The 17,994-nt window shown below is 44.2% G+C and overlaps 1 protein-coding gene across 25 annotated transcripts in view; it reads right to left on the bottom strand.

The window, feature by feature from the left end:
• The window catches only part of rad17 (RAD17 checkpoint clamp loader component), a 180,642-nt gene that overhangs the window by 128,515 nt on the left and 34,133 nt on the right, over positions 1-17,994 (bottom strand). For 20 of the 25 annotated variants that reach the window (XR_009714352.1, XR_009714351.1, XR_009714354.1 and 17 more), the window contains 2 exons: positions 17,415-17,489; positions 5,254-5,386 (listed from right to left, as the gene is read on the bottom strand). Coding sequence is in view for 16 of the 25 variants with exons in the window: in XM_061277641.1 (XP_061133625.1) it covers positions 5,254-5,386; positions 17,415-17,489 (208 nt within the window). In the remaining 9 variants the exon portion in view is untranslated. The remainder of the gene's footprint in view (positions 1-5,253; positions 5,387-17,414; positions 17,490-17,994) is intronic. The other 5 variants (XM_061277638.1, XM_061277649.1, XM_061277642.1 and 2 more) reach the window with 2 other exon arrangements.

Below are 17,994 nucleotides of genomic sequence, written 5' to 3'. Positions count from 1 at the left end.
TGATAAATATTTTACAGTTTGTAGTCCAGGTATGTTGAATTTTTTTCTGCTTCCTCAGGTAGCGTGCTTTTTTGGCAATATCAGCGTTGTGCTTGGTCAGGTGCTCATTGATGTAGACGTCGGTTCCTCTCAGTTTTCTTCCTTGTTTTAATAGTGCAATCTTGTGCTTTCTGTTGACAAACCGCATGATGACAGCGGGTTTGTCTCCGGGACTCCTCTTGGGCAGAGGGTGGCAAGCTTCGATGTTGTCGCAGTCCAGCTGTATCCCCTTGGACTGCAGGAAAGTAGCCACCTGTTGCTCCGTGGAGCTAACATCCAGTTCGTCGGGCTCACCTCCCTCGCCAGCGGCCACTGCCCGGGCGTATGATCGGGCTTTGATATTAACTCCGGAGATGATCACGTCATTGATTCTGGTGTATTGCTCCAGGTCAGCAACCCTGCTTTCCAGGAAGGTGATTTTCTTTTCGTTCTCCTCATTCCGACTGCGGAGAGCTTTGACCTCCTCGACCAGCTTGAGGATAGCTTTCTGCTCCATCCTGATAACCGAGACTTCTTCAGTGAGGAAGTCCAACGCCTTTTTAATATCTTCGGTCTCCTCCACCGAAAAGAGGGGAACCGCTGACGCCTTCTTCGGACCCATGTTTGGAACGCGCTTGTTGGTTTTTTTAGCAATGAAGCAGTGTGTTGTAGCTTTCGCGGCTAGTTGTGCACTTCCCCTCTGAAACAAGCGATGCTGCTTCGGTGTACTCACGAACAAGTCTTTCGTGCTTTGCCTTGCCGATTTCAAGTCGGGCTTGATAACTTTTCAGACAGTTTTGTCAGTGTTAGAAGAACGAAGGTTGTCGATGAAACTGATCTGTCAGTTGAACGAGCTGTCACTCCAACCTCGAGCTGAAACACAGCACACCTGGCGAAACTCCCGCGCTCTGTCTGACTTCCGACTTCCCAACGGGTCTGTCAGTGACCCGTTCACGTGGCGGGAAATTCACAATGATGAGGGTACGGCTCTCCTCTTGTTCTTGTTTACTTGTTTGTATTTTCTTTCTACCCTGTGTTGTTTTTGACCTGTCCTGCACCTTTAGAAATTGCCCATTGCGGATACTGACATATTTTAAGTGCGTGTTGTAAGTGGTTTTTCTTTCGGTCACGACCCATAGCTCGTGACCATAGGTGAGGGTAGGAGCGTAAATCGACCGGTAAATTGAGAGCTTTGCCTTTTGGCTCAGCTCTCTCTTTACCACGATGGACCGGTACCGAGTGCGCATTACTGCTGACGCTGCTCCAATCCGCCTGTCGATCTCGCGCTCCATCCTCCCTTCACTCGTAAACAAGACCCCAAGATACTTGAACTCCTCTACTTGGGGCAGGATCTCATCCCAAAACCGGAGAGGGCATTTCACCCTTTTCCGACCGAGGACCATGGACTCGGATTTGGAGGTGCTGACCCTCATCCCGACCGCTTCTCACTCGGCTGCGAACGCTTCAGTGAGAGCTGGAGACCACGGCCTGAAGAAGCCAACAGCACCACGTTGTCTGCAAAACGCAGAGACGCGATGCTGAGGTCCCCAAACCGGACCCCCTCAACGACTCGGCTGCGCCTAGAAATTCTGTCCATACAAATTATGAACAGAATCGGTGACAAAGGGCAGCCTTGGCGGAGTCCACCCCTCACTGGGAACGAATCAGACCTACTGCCGGAAATGCGGACCAAACTTTGGCATCGGTGATACAGGGACCAAACCGCCCTTATCAATTGGCATCCCGTACTCCCTAAGCACCCTCCACAGAACCTCCCGAGGGACACGGTTGAACGCCTTCTCCAAGTCCACAAAACACATGTTGTCTGGTTGAGCAAACTCCCATGCACCCTCAAGGATCCTGCCGAGGGTGTAGAGCTGGTCCACTGTTCCACGGCCAGGACGAAAGCCACACTGCTCCTCCTGAGTCCGAGGTTCGACTTCCCGACGGACCCTCCTCTCCAGCACCGCTGAAGAGACCTTACCAGGGAGGCTGCGGAGTGTGATTCCCCTGTAATTGGAACACACCCTCCGGTCCCCCTTCTTAAAGAGGGGAACCACCACCCCGGTCTGCCATTCCAGAGGCACTGTACCCGATGTCCTCGCAATTATTTATTTTCCTCTTTATTATGTTAATTGTTAATTTATTATTTTTTCATTACTCTTCTTTAATCATTGTTTGTGCCTTCTTGTTTTTATTTTTTTTATTCATTTTTTATTTTTTTGATTTATTCATTGTTTGTGCCTTCTTGTTTTTATTTTTTTTATTCATTTTTTATTTTTTTATTTATTCATTGTTTGTGCCTTCTTGTTTTTATTTTTTTATTAATTTTTTATTTTTTTATTTATTCATTGTTTGCCTTGTTTTTATTTGTTTTGTGTTGTTTACTTGTATGTATATTGTGTACTATGTCTTGTCACCGTGGGATAGTGGGAACGTAATTTCGATTTCTTTGTGTGTCTTGGCATGTGAAGAAATTGACAATAAAGCAGACTTTGACTTTGAATGTTGTAGAGGCGTGTCAGCCATGACAGCCCCACAACATCCAGAGCCTTTAAGAACTCCGGGTGGATCTCATCCACCCCTGGGGCCTTCCCAAGGTGTTTTTTAACTACCTCAGTGACTTTGACCGCAGGGATTGGAGTTTCCGCCTCAGAGTCTCCAGGCCCTGCTTCCACAATGGAAGGCGTGTAGGTGGAATTGAGAAGGTCTTCGAAGTAATCTCCCCACCGACTCACAACGTCCCGAGTCGAGGTCAGCAGCACGCCATCCCCACTGTAAACAGTGTTGAAGTTGCACTGCTTCACCCTCCTGAGACGCCGGATGGTGGACCAGAATTTCCTCGAAGCCGTCCGGAAGTCATTCTCCATGGCGTTGCCAAACTCCTCCCACGGCCGGGTTTTTGCCTCAGCAACCGCCGAAGCCGCGTTCCGCTTGGCCATCCGGTACCTGTCAGCTGCCTCCGGAGTCCCGCAGGCCGAAACGGACCAATAGGACTCCTTCTTCAGCTTGACGGCATCCCTTACCGCCGGTGTCCACCAGCGGGTTCGGGGCATTGCCGCCACGACAGGCACCGACCTTACGGCCACAGCTCCGGTCGGTCGCCTCAACAATGGAGGTGCGGAACATGGTCCACTCTGACTCAATGTCCCCCGCGTGGGAAAAGCTCTGCCGGAGGTGGGAGTTGAAGCTGGTGTTCATTATAGAAAATCCGTGTCAAGCACATATGTCCAATAATAGAACACCGCTCGGGTTGAGATCGGGGGGGCCGTTCCTCCCAATCACGCCCGTCCAAGTCTCACTGTCATTGCCCACGTGAGCATTGAAGTCACCCAGTAGAACAATGGAGTCCCCAGAAGGAGTGCTCTCCAGCACTTTCTCTAGGGACTCCAAGAAGGGTGGGTACTCTGAGCTGCCATTTGGTGCATAGACACAAACAACAGTCAGGACCCGTCCCCCCACCCAAAGGCGGAGGGAGGCTACCCTCTCGTTCACCGGGGTGAACCACAATGTGCAGCCGGGGGGGCAAGAAGTATACCCACACCTACTCGACGCCTCTCACCGTGGGCAACTCCAGAGTGTAAGAGAGTCCAGCCCCTCTCGAGAGGGCTTGTACCGGAACCCAAACTGAGTGTGAAGGCAAGTCCGACTATTTCTAGTCGGAACCTTTCTGCCTCGCACACCAGCTTGGGCTCCTTTCCAGCTAGAGAGGTGACATTCCATGTCCCAAGAGCCAGCTTCTGCAGCCCGGGATCGGACCGCCAAGGTCCTTGCCTTTGGCCGCCGCCCAGCTTACACTGCACCCGACCCCTTTGGCCCTTCTCACAGATGGTGAGCCCATGGGAAGGGGGACCCACGTTTCCTTTTCGGGCTGTGCCCGGCCGGGCCCCATGGGCGAAGGCGCGCACTTTGAGCCCCGCCTCCAGGCCTGACAACATGGCTCCTAGGATCATAGGGGCACGCAAACCCCTCCACCACGATAAGGTGACAACTCACGACGACTCACGCCTCAGCAATACTCAGCTGTCCCCAGCTGGGTATTTGGTTGCAAATGTAGCATGTCGCATCTCAAAGTGGCGCTTGATATTGATGCAATTTTGTCATTGCATGTGAGGCACGTACCAGAGCCTCTTCTCTCCGCAAATGCTAATTCTTCAGTCCACTCACTCTGATATATTCGGTAATCGTCATCTTTTTTTCTCTTCGTTATCTTTCTTGCTTGCCTGGCACACACCAGCTAGCTAGCTTAAATTTTAAATAAAGTGGATGGAATTTTATCTCTCACGACCCTGTAGGCACCGTATTGTCCAATAAAAATCACGCTTTTTTTTGTCCGACCTGGCGTCACCCCTCTGTACAACGAAGGGCAACTGGGATTGGCTGATATGACGCAACCTCGGTTTTCGAACGTCCCAGTTCTTGAACAAATCGGTATTCGAACAAAAAATTCAAGATTTGTTTGCTTTGGTTGTCCGACGAAATTCGGTTGTCGAACCTCCGTTCGTTATTACATTCCCGTTACTCTGAGTTTTGCATCAACTCAAATCATGCCTTCAAAGGAAGCAAGTGGGAGCAGTAAAGCCACCCTAAAACACAAAGACGCTCCTAAAGCAATGTGACAGTGAGCTGCGGTTGCGCGATCAGACCAAATTAAGCTCCCTGCGGACTGAGGTCCACTTAAATTTTGGAAAGTCCATTAGGTTTTTAAAAATATTTTCTAAATTTTAGCGACCGCTCTGTCACAATAATGCGACCAGCGCGGTGCAGTTGTGCGGTCGGCGGCGCGCTACGGTTGCGCGTTCGGCGGTGCGCTGCAGTTGCGCAATCGGACAAAACTAAGCTCCCTGCGCACTGAGGTCCACTTAAATTTTGGAAAGTACATCAGGACTTTAAAAATATTTTCTAAATTTCAGCGACGCCTCTGTCACAATAATGCGACCAGCGCGGTGCAGTTGCGCGGTCGACGACGTGCTACGGTTGCACGTTCGGCGGTCCGCTGCAGTTGCGCGATCGGACAAAAATGTGCAAATGAAAAAATGCTTAAAAAAGGCGTTTTATTTTGCTTGGAACGGATTTTTTTTTTTCCATTATTTGTAATGGCGAAACATGATTAGGAATTCGAACTTCTCGAACAACCTTCTGGAACGGATTGTGGTCGAAAACCGAGGCTCCACTGTATACCAAAAATTACGTATAACAATAAATTTGTACTTTGAGCCTCATTGTTAGCCTCACCTTGCTGACTACACCAGACCAGGTTAGGTGGGTTGATCCACTCCTGAATTCTGAAGCCCAGCTCGCGAGACAAAACATGCATTGTAGCAGTCTTTCCACACCCCGATGGTCCTCTTAGAAGCAGTAGTCCACCCTGCCAGGAAAACAGGCAATATGTGGCAATGAGTGCATGCGCACATATACTGTATGTGCATGTAAATGCATGCATGTATATAGTAGTGTTCAGAAGATATTAAGATGAGGAACTATTTCCTCTCCTCCATGCCATCTACAATGAAGCCCTATTGACCAACTATCTTCCACCAACATTACGACAGGCTGCCAGGCTGCCAAAAAGGTTTTACAACAGATCATCTCAATGGACAAAACTAGGTTCATAAAAGGAAGAAATTCCACCTCTAATATTAGAAGAAGCAATCAGAAGAAAATCATTTTTATTTTCCCCAAGGCAACCTTTTTTCATCCACGGCACACCTTTTCATTGGAAAAAATCTGTTAGGTGTTACACCATCTTCTGTATTAAAATGTGTTATATTACGAAAGACGTTGTGAACATGCTATATGAATAAAGTCCTATTCTTATATATGTACAGTGCCTTGCGAAAGTATTCGGCCACCTTGAACCTTTCAACATTTTGCAACATTTCAGGCTTCAAACGTAAAGATATAAAAGTTTCATTTTTTGTCAAGAATCAACAAGTGGGACACAATCGTGAAGTGGAACAAAATTTATTGGATAATTTAAACTTTTTTAACAAATAAACTGAAAAGTGGGGCGTGCAATATTATTCGGCCCCCTTGCGCTAATACTTTGTAGCGCCACCTTTTGCTGCAATTACAGCTGCAAGTCGCTTGGGGTATGTCTCTATCAGTTTTGCACATCGAGAGACTGGAATTCTTGCCCATTCTTCCTTGCAAAACAGCTCGAGCTCAGTGAGATTGGATGGAGAGTGTTTGTGAACAGCAGTCTTCAGCTCTTTCCACAGATTCTCGATTGGATTCAGGTCTGGACTTTGACTTGGCCATTCTAACACCTGGATACGTCTATTTGTGAACCATTCCAGTGTAGATTTGGCTTTATGTTTTGGATCAATGTCCTGTTGGAAGATAAATCTCCGTCCCAGTCTCAGGTCTTTTGCAGACTCCAACAGGTTTGCTTCCAGAATGGTCCTGTATTTGGCTCTATCCATCTTCCCATCAATTTTAGCCATCTTCCCTGTCTCTGCTGAGGAAAAGCAGGCCCAAACCATGATGCTGCCACCACCATGTTTGACAGTGGGGATGGTGTGTTCAGGGTGATGAGCTGTGTTGCTTTTACGCCTAACATTGTTTTGCATTGTGGCCAAAAAGTTTGATTTTGGTTTCATCTGACCAGAGCACCTTCTTCCACATGTTTGGTGTGTCTCCCAGGTGGCTTGTGGCAAACTTTAAACGAGACTTTTTATGGATATCTTTGAGAAATGGCTTTCTTCTTGCCACTCTTCCATAAAGGCCAGAAGGCCAGTGCACGACTGATTGTTGTCCTATGGACAGACTCTCCCACCTCAGCTGTAGTTATCTGCAATTCATCCAGAGTGATCATGGGCCTCTTGGCTGCATCTCTGATCAGTCTTCTCCTTGTTTGAGATGAAAGTTTGGACGGACGGACGGGTCTTTGTAGATTTGCAGTGGTCTGATACTCCTTTCATTTCAATATAATTGCTTGCACAGTGCTCCTTCAGATGTTTAAAGCTTGGGAGATCTTTTTGTATCCAAATCCGGCTTTAAACTTCTCCACAACAGTATCTCGGACCTGCCTGGTGTGTTCCTTTGTCTTCATGGTTCTCTCTGCGCTTTAAACAGAACCCTGAGACTATCAAAGAGCAGGTGCATTTATACGGAGACTGGATTACACACAGGTGCATTCTATTTATCATCATCAGTCATTTAGGACAACATTGGATCATTCAAAGATCCTCACTGAACTTCTGGAGTGAGTTTGCTGCACTGAAAGTAAAGGGGCCGAATAATATTGCACGCCCCTTTTTTCAGTTTTTTATTTGTTAAAAAAGTTTAAATTATTCAATAAATTTCGTTCCACTTCACGATTGTGTCCTACTTGTTGATTCTTGACAAAAAAAATAAAAAAATGTATCTTTATGTTTGAAGCCTGAAATGTGGCAAAATGTTAAAAGGTTAAAGGGGGCCGAATACTTTCGCAAGGCACTGTATGTATATATCTTTACATTTCATATATTTGTCTATCTTTTAGGCAAAAAGTAGGTGTAGGAAGCTTTGGGGCCCTCGCGATTGATTGCCATGATTTGATTACAAGACGATTTTTGATACAGCTTTGATTTATCTATAATGATGCACTTATCACAACACACATTTTTATTTGTCCAACTAAATGTTCATCACAAAGTGTATTTGTAATACCGTTTTTTTCCGTGTACAGTGCGCCCCCATGTATAGTACGCACCCCTAAAAATGGCATGCTGATGCTGGAAAAAAGCTTGTACCCATGTATAATACGCACCCAATTTTTATGAATTTTTAAAAAAAAAAAATTTAATTTTTTTTTTTTTTTTTTTTTTAAGTCCCAATGATTGTCACACACGCAGGGAGGCAATGGGTCCCATTTTTATAGTCTTTGGTATGGTCTTAACTAGGCTGGATGTAATTTTTTTTGTTGGCGTTGATTTCTCCGACTGCCCGTAAACGCACCACCGCGCTCCGTGCGCATGGAGCGTGTTTGAAGTGAACAGCAGAGAAGAAAGGAACAAGGCAAAGTGTTGTGAAATAAAATATTACCTGTAATACGGATTTAGGTAGAGAACTGAACTCTCGCTCTTCATATAGCTGACGTGTCTTGCTCATCCGTTCTGCGCATCTGTAATGGCGGCCTCCGTATGATATCCGGTTTGCGTGTGTGCGAGAGCGAGAGAGAGCGAGAGAGAGAGCGCGCGAGAGAACGCTCAACCGTAGCGCGCCGCCGACCGCCCAACTGCACCGGGCTGGTCGATTATTGTGACAGAGCCGTCGCTGAAAGTCCTGATGTACTTTCTAAAATTTAAGTGGACCTCAGTGCGCACTGCGCAGGGAGCTTAATTTGGTGCGGTCGCGCAACCGCAGCGCGCCGGGCGCTCACTGTCGCATTGCTTAAAGAGCGCCTTTGTGTTTTAGGATGAACAGCAGAGACCAAAGGAACAAGGCAAAGTGTTGTGAAATAAAATATTACCTGTAATACGCATTTTGTTATTTGCTGATTGAAACTGCTAATTAAACTGTGAATTGAAACTAATAGGAAGAAAACAACTCTCGCTCTTTATATAGCTGACGTGTCTTGCGCATCCGTTCTGTGCATTTTATTTCACAACACTTTGCCTTTCTTCTCTGCTGTTCACTTCAAACACGCTCCATGCGACCGCAATGCTCTCGTATCAGACGCTTGCTCGATCACCTGCTCGTTTGCTGTCCCGTGCGCGCAAGAAGCGCGGTGGTGCGTTTACGGGCAGTCGGAGAAATCAACGCCAACAAAAAAAAATTACATCCAGCCTAGTTAAGACCATACCAAAGACTATAAAAATGGGACCCATTGCCTCCCTGCGTGTGTGACGATCATTGGGACTTAAAAAAAGAAAAAAAAAAAAAAATTAAAAAAAAAAATTTTTTTTTTTTTTTTTTTTTTTTGTACCCATGTATAATGCGCACCCCAGATTTTAGGACAATAAATTAGTTAAATTTTGCGCACTATACACGGAAAAAAACGGTAATAAAAAAGTGTTGAATTAACTTATATTTTATGAAACTAATAGGAATGCGTGCAAACAATATAATACAAGGAGCTAAGGCAGGGGTGGGCAAACCTTTTGACTCGCGGGCCGAACTGGGTTCTAAATTTGGACCGGAGGGCCGAACCAGGAGCAGATGGACGTAGTGTTTGTGTGAAGTAATATAAGCGACCTGTAAAGGTCATTGCATAAAAGATTTTGGCCTTTAGTAGGTAGTAAAGCATGGATATTCCAAACAAGTTTTTTGAAAACAAATGCATTTATTAACAGCATAAAAAAAAAAAAAAAATCACTAGAAAAAACTGCTATCAGTGATTCTCATAAAATACGACACTGTTATTGAATAACAGTCTCCATCACTTCAGTGCCTCCAGGTCAGATTAATGAAAGATGTTTATCTTATGAGATCACATCAAACATTCTGACCAAATATATCATCTTGAAGAATCGGTGAAAGCATACATCCAAATAAAGTAATCAAAACGGCAACACGGTGAGGGGTATCTGAAAATCAGAGCAGAGTTTTAACTCACAAACACCTGGTAACAGAGGTGAGGAAACGTGAAACACTTCCTTAAAGTAAGCTTTAAGAACTTTACAGGTTAAGATTAGTCGCAAACAGGTGGTGCATCAATGCCCTTGAGCATCCTGCACTGTTTGAAAATGAGAATGGTTGCTAGTTTCAATCCCTGCTATGTGTACAAATCATATTCAAAATGCATTTTTTTACAACAAACTTGATAGCCTCCCCTTCATTTTCAGTGGGAACAGTGTTTTTTGCTAGTGCGTCATAGTCTGGAGTAAAATTTGTTGTGGCAATTCTTAGGAGAGATCCGAGGTGTTCGTCCATTTACCTCAATCTGTGACGGGTTGATGTTGATGTGGCTGAAGGTCACGTTGCGTACGTCGAGCCAAATTGGGCACGCTTTTTTAAACACTCGGCACTGTGTCCACCTTGCTTTTCCTTGGGCGACTCATTTTAATAGAAGGATTCCAGGGGAAGGTTTGTGTGTGGCTTTAGCGTAAAACTGTATCTGAAAGCTCAACGCGCGAAATACAAGAATGCTGTCGTCACAGCCCACGCTCTAAATTCGGGACTGATACAAATAGAGCGCGAGTGCGCCATGTCCGTACTACTGAGTACGTACATGCACTTGTGAGTGTGCACCGAGCTTTCTGACACGGCTTCCGGTAGTAAATGCGCAGGCGAGCGGTTCCCCATCTACTGGGGAAACACAGTCATTGCAGGCAAAATGACCAAAAAAAATGTTTAATAATGCAATTTATTCAGGGTTGGCGGGCCGGATTAACCGGTCCCGATGGCCGGATGTGGCCCTCGAGCCGTAGTTTGCCCACCCCTGAGCTAAGGGGTCGCACCCAAAAAGAGTATGATGCAAACCTGCGCACCATTTTGGAAAAATCGAGAGGGAGGAATAAAGCCGAATGACAACAATATCATCATCTACATATCATAGCGAGATATTCTGATTCATACAGGCATCCGTCCTGACCCTAACAAGTTTAAGGCTATAAACTTGGCTCCCCCGCGCAACAAAGTCAAACTGGAGACCATATTGGGCATATTCACCTACCTTTCCAGATTTGCCACCAGACTATTAGAAGCAACAGCCTCCTTGAAACAGCTGTTAATTATTAGACCCGGGAACACAGGGCGGAGAAGAAAAGAATTACAAAGAATAAAACAATGAACTGAAATTAATTTGTTAATTTAATATACGTATAAGACTACTGTTAACATTTACAACGTTAAATTAAAAAGAAAGGCAAGTAATTTCTTAAAGATGGATTTTCCACAGAAGAAGTAATATAATTATTAATCAAATAAGATTGCAAAAGAACTATATTATGTTTTCCTTTTGTTTTATTTACTACCCATACAGATTTTATTTGTATCTATTTAAATTTACTTTAATCTATATGGGTATATATGCTTTAATCTAACGTTGACCAATAATATGCAACCTAATTTCACATCTCCCTTCAGTGGAAGAACAGTATCCAGGGTCATTACTAACACAGAGTTCACACTGAGAGCAGTAAAGATACTAATGGTGTCTGTACAGCATACTTAAAGATTGCTATTCACACAGAGTGGGGTGCGTGAGCTTTATGTGTCCGGAAATCTGCACCTGCGCGACCACAAGATTAACCCTTCATGCTGAAGAGTTGAGTTCACTCAATAAGAACCGTGTATATACAGATCTACTTGTAAACAACGGCCACACTTTACCGTTTTTTTCCGTGTATAGTGCGCCCCTATGTATAATACGCACCCTAAAAATGGCATGCTGATGCTGGAAAAAAGCCTGTACCCATGTATAATACCCACCCAATTTTTATGAATTTTTAATTATTTTTTTTTTTTTAAGTCCCAATGATCGTCACACACGCAGGGAGGCAATGGGTCCCATTTTTATAGTCTTTGGTATGGTCTTAACTAGGCTGGATGTAATTTTTTTTGTTGGCGTTGACTTCTCCGACTGCCCGTAAACGCACCACCGCGCTCCGTGCGCACATTTGAAAAAGGCGTGCGGACGTGAAAAAGGCGGCTCTGTATGGGAGAGACGTTGAAGAGGAATAAAAACACCCTTGGAAACCAAAACTTGCCCCTCGTCGTGACTCCGAGCCGCAACAAATGTTTCGGATTTGTGTAGGGTACATTGTGACAGACAGCAAACGAGCAGGTGATCGAGCAAGCGTCTGATACGAGAGCATTGCGGTCGCATGGAGCGTGTTTGAAGTGAACAGCAGAGAAGAAAGGAACAAGGCAAAGTGTTGTGAAATAAAATATTACCTGTAATACGGATTTAGGTAGAGAACTGAACTCTCGCTCTTTATATAGCTGACGTGTCTTGCGCATCCGTTCTGCGCATCTGTAATGGCGGCCTCCGTATGATATCCGGTTTGCGTGTGCGCGTGTGCGCGTGTGCGAGAGCGAGCGAGAGAGAGAGTGCGAGAGAGAACGCTCAACCGTAGCGCGCCGCCGACCGCCCAACTGCACCGCGCAGGTCGCATTATTGTGACAGAGCCGTCGCTGAAATTTAGAAGATATTTTTAAAGTCCTGATGTACTTTCTAAAATTTAAGTGGACCTCAGTGCGCACTGCGCAGGAAGCTTAATTTGGTACGGTCGCGCAACCGCAGCGCGCCCGGCGCTCACTGTCGCATTGCTTAAAGAGCGCCTTTGTGTTTTAGGATGAACAGCAGAGACCAAAGGAACAAGGCAAAGTGTTGTGAAATGAAATATTATCTGTAATACGCATTTTGTTATTTGCTGATTGAAACTGCTAATTAAACTGTGAATTGAAACTAATAGGAAGAAATCAACTCTCGCTCTTAATATAGCTGACGTGTCTTGCGCATCCGTTCTGCGCATCTGTAATGGCGGCCTCCGTATGACGTCCGGTCCGCGATGGAGATTAATAAACAAATAATATTTGACAATAACACACCATCAAGGATTGCACCATCGCATCAAACGATGTGTCGTCAATTATGAATTTTACTGACTAAGTGTGTTGGCCAGGATGGCTGAATGCGATGCGCGATTGACAACAAACAAGAAATAAGGTGATTTCAAGTTTTATTTCGGGGGAGATTTGTCATGTCTCGTCCCCAGTTTTGCTATGTGTCTAGGTTGCCATAGTTTCTGTTCGCGTCGCCCCTCTCTTCCTGTGTCACCTCAATCGATGTAACGTGTTTTGTATTTAAGTCCTGTCTGCCCCTCGCTCACCGTCGGATCATTGCATGTGTTACTGTCATGATGTGGTTTCTGTTCCTGTCTTTGGTAATGTCACCCTGTCTTTTTGTTCCACGACTTTGTCGGTCATTCCTGTTGTTGGTTTTGTTGTACCATGACTTTCTTTAAAAATAAAAATAAAAAATAAAAAAATTAAAAAAAATTTGTACCCATGTATAATGCGCACCCTAGATTTTAGGACAATAAATTAGTTAAATTTTGCGCACTATACACGGAAAAAAACTGTACTTTCATTCACATTGATACGCTTTTTGGACATTATTTCTAGGACTTTGGCTCATCAACCATGGATTTAAACAATATGTGTTTAAATAGTGTCATTTTGTCATGTTTAATGTGTTTTTATTCATATTTATTACCGTATTTCTCGGACTAAAAGTCGCTCTGGAATATAGGTCGCATTAGCCATAAAATGCACAATAACGTGAAAAAAAACATATATAAGTTGCTCCGGAGTATAAGTCGCATTTTGGGAGACATTTATTCGACAAAATCCAACATCAAGAACAGACATGAACGAACAACAGGCTAAACGATAGGTAAGCTAACGTGACGTAAACACAAACAAAGAGCTGAGAACGGGCCTGACGTAACATTCAGAATTATTCATATAACTATTACATACATAACATGTTTATAAAACCATCTGTGCCACTCCAATTCATTAAATCTATCGATCGTCCTTTATGTCAACAATGGGTGCGTGCCGCTTGCACTTCAAAATATTCCACAGGCCCATATGTTGATACATAAATTATATATCAAATAACCATTATATAAGCAATAATATTATCAAACCATCTGTGTCACTCCAAATCATTCAATCCATCGATCAAATTCCTCGTCCTTTGTCAACAACGCCGCGTGTGCGCCCTGATGTCAGCCTCATCGTTATTCCACAGATCTAGGATATAACTATATTGTAGCGTTAACAAAGTACAAGGAAAGACGTGGATTTGGTAAACGGCTCTTTATTTAACAAAACAAGAGTTCAACAAGCCAACAACTACTGAACTGTAAAGTTCAACGAGCCAACAACTACTGAACTGTAACAATAAAACCAGATACTACAAGTTGCTAAACGAAATAAAATATATCAAGTAACTATAACATAAATAGTTCACCGCAACACGGCCCCAAGCACAGGCGTTGACTTCCAGGCGTGTGGCGGCGTGGACTTCCATCCCTTGAGGTGGCACTTCCAGCCACGGAGGTGGAAGAGAGCTCCATAGAATAGGACTGGGCGTGCGTAAAAGCCATGTCCGAGCCCCATCCACCGTCCCCGGAGAGCCACCCGGCCGAGCACCGGCTCCCGACTTCCATTCACGGAGCTGAAAGAGAGCTTCGTAGAGTAGGACCGGGCGTGCGTAAAAGCCATGTCCGAGCCCCATACACCGTCCTCGGACAGCCACCCGGCCGAGCGCCGGCCCCCGACTTCCATCCACGGAAGTGAAAGAGAGCACCGTAGAGTAGGACCGGGCGTGCGTAAAAGCCATAATAGTTTTTCAAACCTTCTTTTTCACTCCAAATCAATAAATCCTCCAAACTCTTCGTCCTCCGTGTCACTTACAAACAAAGCCGCTAATGATGCCGGTAGTACGTGGGGCCCTTCGTCATCTTCGTCATCCCATGATCGAATTGTTGTCCTTTATGTAAACAACCGCCGCGCTTCCTACATCGCGGTTTCACTTTTTTTTGAAAATTTTTGAAAAAATTCACATATAAGTCGCTCCTCAGTATAAGTCGCCCCCCCACCCAAAGTATGAAAAAATGTGCGACTTATCAAAGTCAAAAGTCAAAGTCTGCTTCATTGTCAACATCTTCACATGCCGAGACACACAGAGATCGAAATTACGTTTTCCCTATCCCACGGTGACAAGACATATTACACGATAGACATACAAGTAACCGACGCAATATAAAAAACAAGAAGGCACAAACAATAAATAATAAGAGTAACAATAAATAATAAATAAATAGGTAACACAACGAATAAAAGCCAGTGTGCATACAGACAGTAAAAGTACAGGACGCTACGCAGAACGGGGAAGCGAGTTCAGGATCCTGACAGCCTGGAGTATGAAGCTGTTTGAGAGTCTGGTGGTGCGGGAGCGCAGGCTTCTGTACCTCTTCCCAGAGGGCAGAAGCTCGAACAAAGAGTGAGCGGGGTGACTCACATCACTCACAATCGTGGTCGCCTTGCGGGTGAGATGGGAGGCGTAAATGTCCTTCAAGGAGGGGAGCGAAGCGCCAATAATCTTACCAGCCGTGTTCACTATGCGCTGCAGGGCCTTCAAGTTGTAGTCAGTGCAGCCGCCACCCCAAACAGCAATACAGCTGGAGAGGACGCTCTCAATGGTGCCGCGGTAAACTGTAGTCATGACGGCCGGAGGGGCGCTCGCTCGCCTGAGTTTCCGAGAATTACGGTAATTGCTTAATGTATTTAAACATATTTCACAATTTTATTCATATGTTCAACATCATTGTGTTCTCTGAAATGGGAGGTCTCTATTTTGTAGATACATAATGTTTTTAATGAATAAAAAATATTGCAGAAATGTTTTATTTTTAAATATACTGGATCAACCTGACATGCTGATGTCTGACTTCCTGTTTGGTCCTTGTGTGCGTCTGGTTTACATGCATGCCGAATCTAGAGAAAAAAAGAAACCTTGCGGAGGCCTTCCGGAGCCCCCAATCCTAATACACACAGCACTGCGTCTGAGCACTGAGGCAAATGCTTTCTTTTCCTTGAGGCATCTTTACGGAGCCTGTTCACTATCCCTTTTGCCTTCAGTGTGAACTGCGAGTAATTTATTTAGATGATAATAGACTCTAGAGTCTTCTTGTTTTTCTGCATGAAAAACATATTAATTTCCTCAGATAATAAATATTTATATACCGTTTTTTTCCGTGTATAATGCGCAAAATTTAACTAATTTATTGTCCTAAAATCTGGGGTACGCATTATACATGGGTACAATTTTTTTTTTTTTTTTTTTTTTTGTAATATTTATTTTTTTTATTTTTATTTTTTAAGAAAATCATGGTACAACAAAACTAACAACAGGACTGACCGACAAAGTCGTGGAACAAAAAGACAGGGTGACATTACCAAAGACAGGAACAGAAATCATGACAGTAACACATGCAATGATCCGACGGTGAGCGAGGGGCAGACAGGGCTTAAATACAAAACACGTTACATTGATTGAGGTGACACAGGAAGGGAGGGGCGACGCAAACAGAAACTATGGCAACCTAGACACATAGCAAAACTGGGGACGAGACACGACAAATCTCCCTCGAAATAAAACTTGAAATCATCTTTCTTCTTGTTTGTTGTCAATCGCGCATCGCATTCAGCCATCCTGCCCAACACACTTAGTCAGTAAAATTCATAATTGACGACACATCGTTTGATGCGATGGTGCAATCCTTGATGGTGTGTTATTGTCAAATATTGTTTGTTTTTTAATCTCCATCGCAGACCGGACGTCATACCGAGGCAGTATAACTGCGCATGCGCACTATGGGTCAGCTGCGCAGAACGGATGCGCAAGACACGTCAGCTATTCACTAATGAGCGATGAATGTGATAGTTTAATACAATCAGCAAATAACAAAATGCGTATTACAGGTAATATTTTATTTCACAACACTTTGCCTTGTTCCTTTTGTCTCTGCTGTTCACTTCAAACACGCTCCATACGAACGCAATGCTCCCGTATCAAACGCTTGCTCGATCACCTGCTCGTTTGCTGTCACAATGTACCCTGCACAAATCCGAAACATTTGTTGCGGCTCCGAGTCACGACGAGGGGCAAGTTTTGGTTTCCAAGGGTGTTTTTATTCCTCTTCAACGTCTCTCCCATACAGAGCTGCCTTTTTCACATGTCCGCACTGATCGCGGTTGGTCCTTTACGGGCAGTCGGAGAAATCAACGGCAAAAAAAATAAAATACATCCAGCCTAGTTAAGACCATACCAAAGACTATAAAAATGGGACCCATTGCCTCCTTGCGTGTGTGACGATCATTGGGACTTAAAAAAAAAAAAGAAAAACATTTTTTAAAAAAAAAGAAAAATTGGGTGCGTATTATACATGGGTACAGGCTTTTTTCCAGCATCAACATGCCATTTTTAGGGTGCGTATTATACATGGGGGCGCATTATACACGGAAAAAAACGGTATATTATACATCTATTTTTTTACGTTGCGCCTTGATTACTGTAATGTATTGTTCCCTGGTCTTTCTAAGTCTAGTATTGAAGGTCTACAGTTGGTACAAAATGCTGCAGCGAGACTGCTCACAAGGACTAGCCAACTAGCATTGGCTCCCGGGCCAGGTAAGATGTGACTTCAAAGTTCTTTTACTAAGCCATAGTTGTACAATATGTTCTGTCCCAAAACCTTTGTTCGCACAACGCTTGTGTTTAAAAAATTCAGGAAAAGAAGATCATCCCGAGTTGTTGAAACATTTTTCATGTAATCAGAGGATTTCCGCCATAAAAAATGAGTCTGTGGGACACGAGCAGCTAGATGACGCAGGCTCAAGAAAGGCTCCTACCTTGCTCTATAACTGAGAATGAGAACATAAAGTGATACCTGTGTTGGTTCTGTGTGGAGTTTCAGCCAATTCTCCACTTCTTCTACCTTCTTCTTGTGAACCGCTAAATCAACCTACAGGAAACAACGCAATAAACATTAGAAAGCTAACAGCTGCTGTAGTTCAAAATGGTGTACTTTGCACATCCCTCTGTGATAGAACAATCATGGGCCTTTCCATGATTATTATCATTAAGGCCCAAGGAGTGATCAAGTAGGAGCAAGTAGCAGTGAACCAATATATCGTTATGGCGCTATGTTGTAATATTTCTTCACCCGATCAATTGTCGATGCCCACTTGTTAAGTATTGATCTTCTAAATCAATATTATGCTGCTATAAAAGCCTCCATTCATATTTCATTGCCAGGTTATTCCATTGTAGTCAGACAGGGAACGCTTGTTGCGTCAGTGGTTGTAAATTGGGTGGAAACACCAACACAAACCGCATACACGCAAACCAGAACATGCCGGAGCCCAGCGAGGAAAAGACGTCTGAAAAAAAACTTAAAGTACTAATGTTGCTGTTGAAAAGACCGTAATTTTCGGACTAAAAGTTGCACCGGAGTATAAGTCGCACCA

The sequence above is a fragment of the Syngnathus typhle genome, linkage group LG5, assembly GCF_033458585.1.
Source record: "Syngnathus typhle isolate RoL2023-S1 ecotype Sweden linkage group LG5, RoL_Styp_1.0, whole genome shotgun sequence".
Taxonomy (NCBI): domain Eukaryota; kingdom Metazoa; phylum Chordata; class Actinopteri; order Syngnathiformes; family Syngnathidae; genus Syngnathus; species Syngnathus typhle.
The sequence above is the reverse complement of the archived record's forward strand: the minus strand, read 5'-3'. Positions and strand labels throughout refer to the sequence as shown.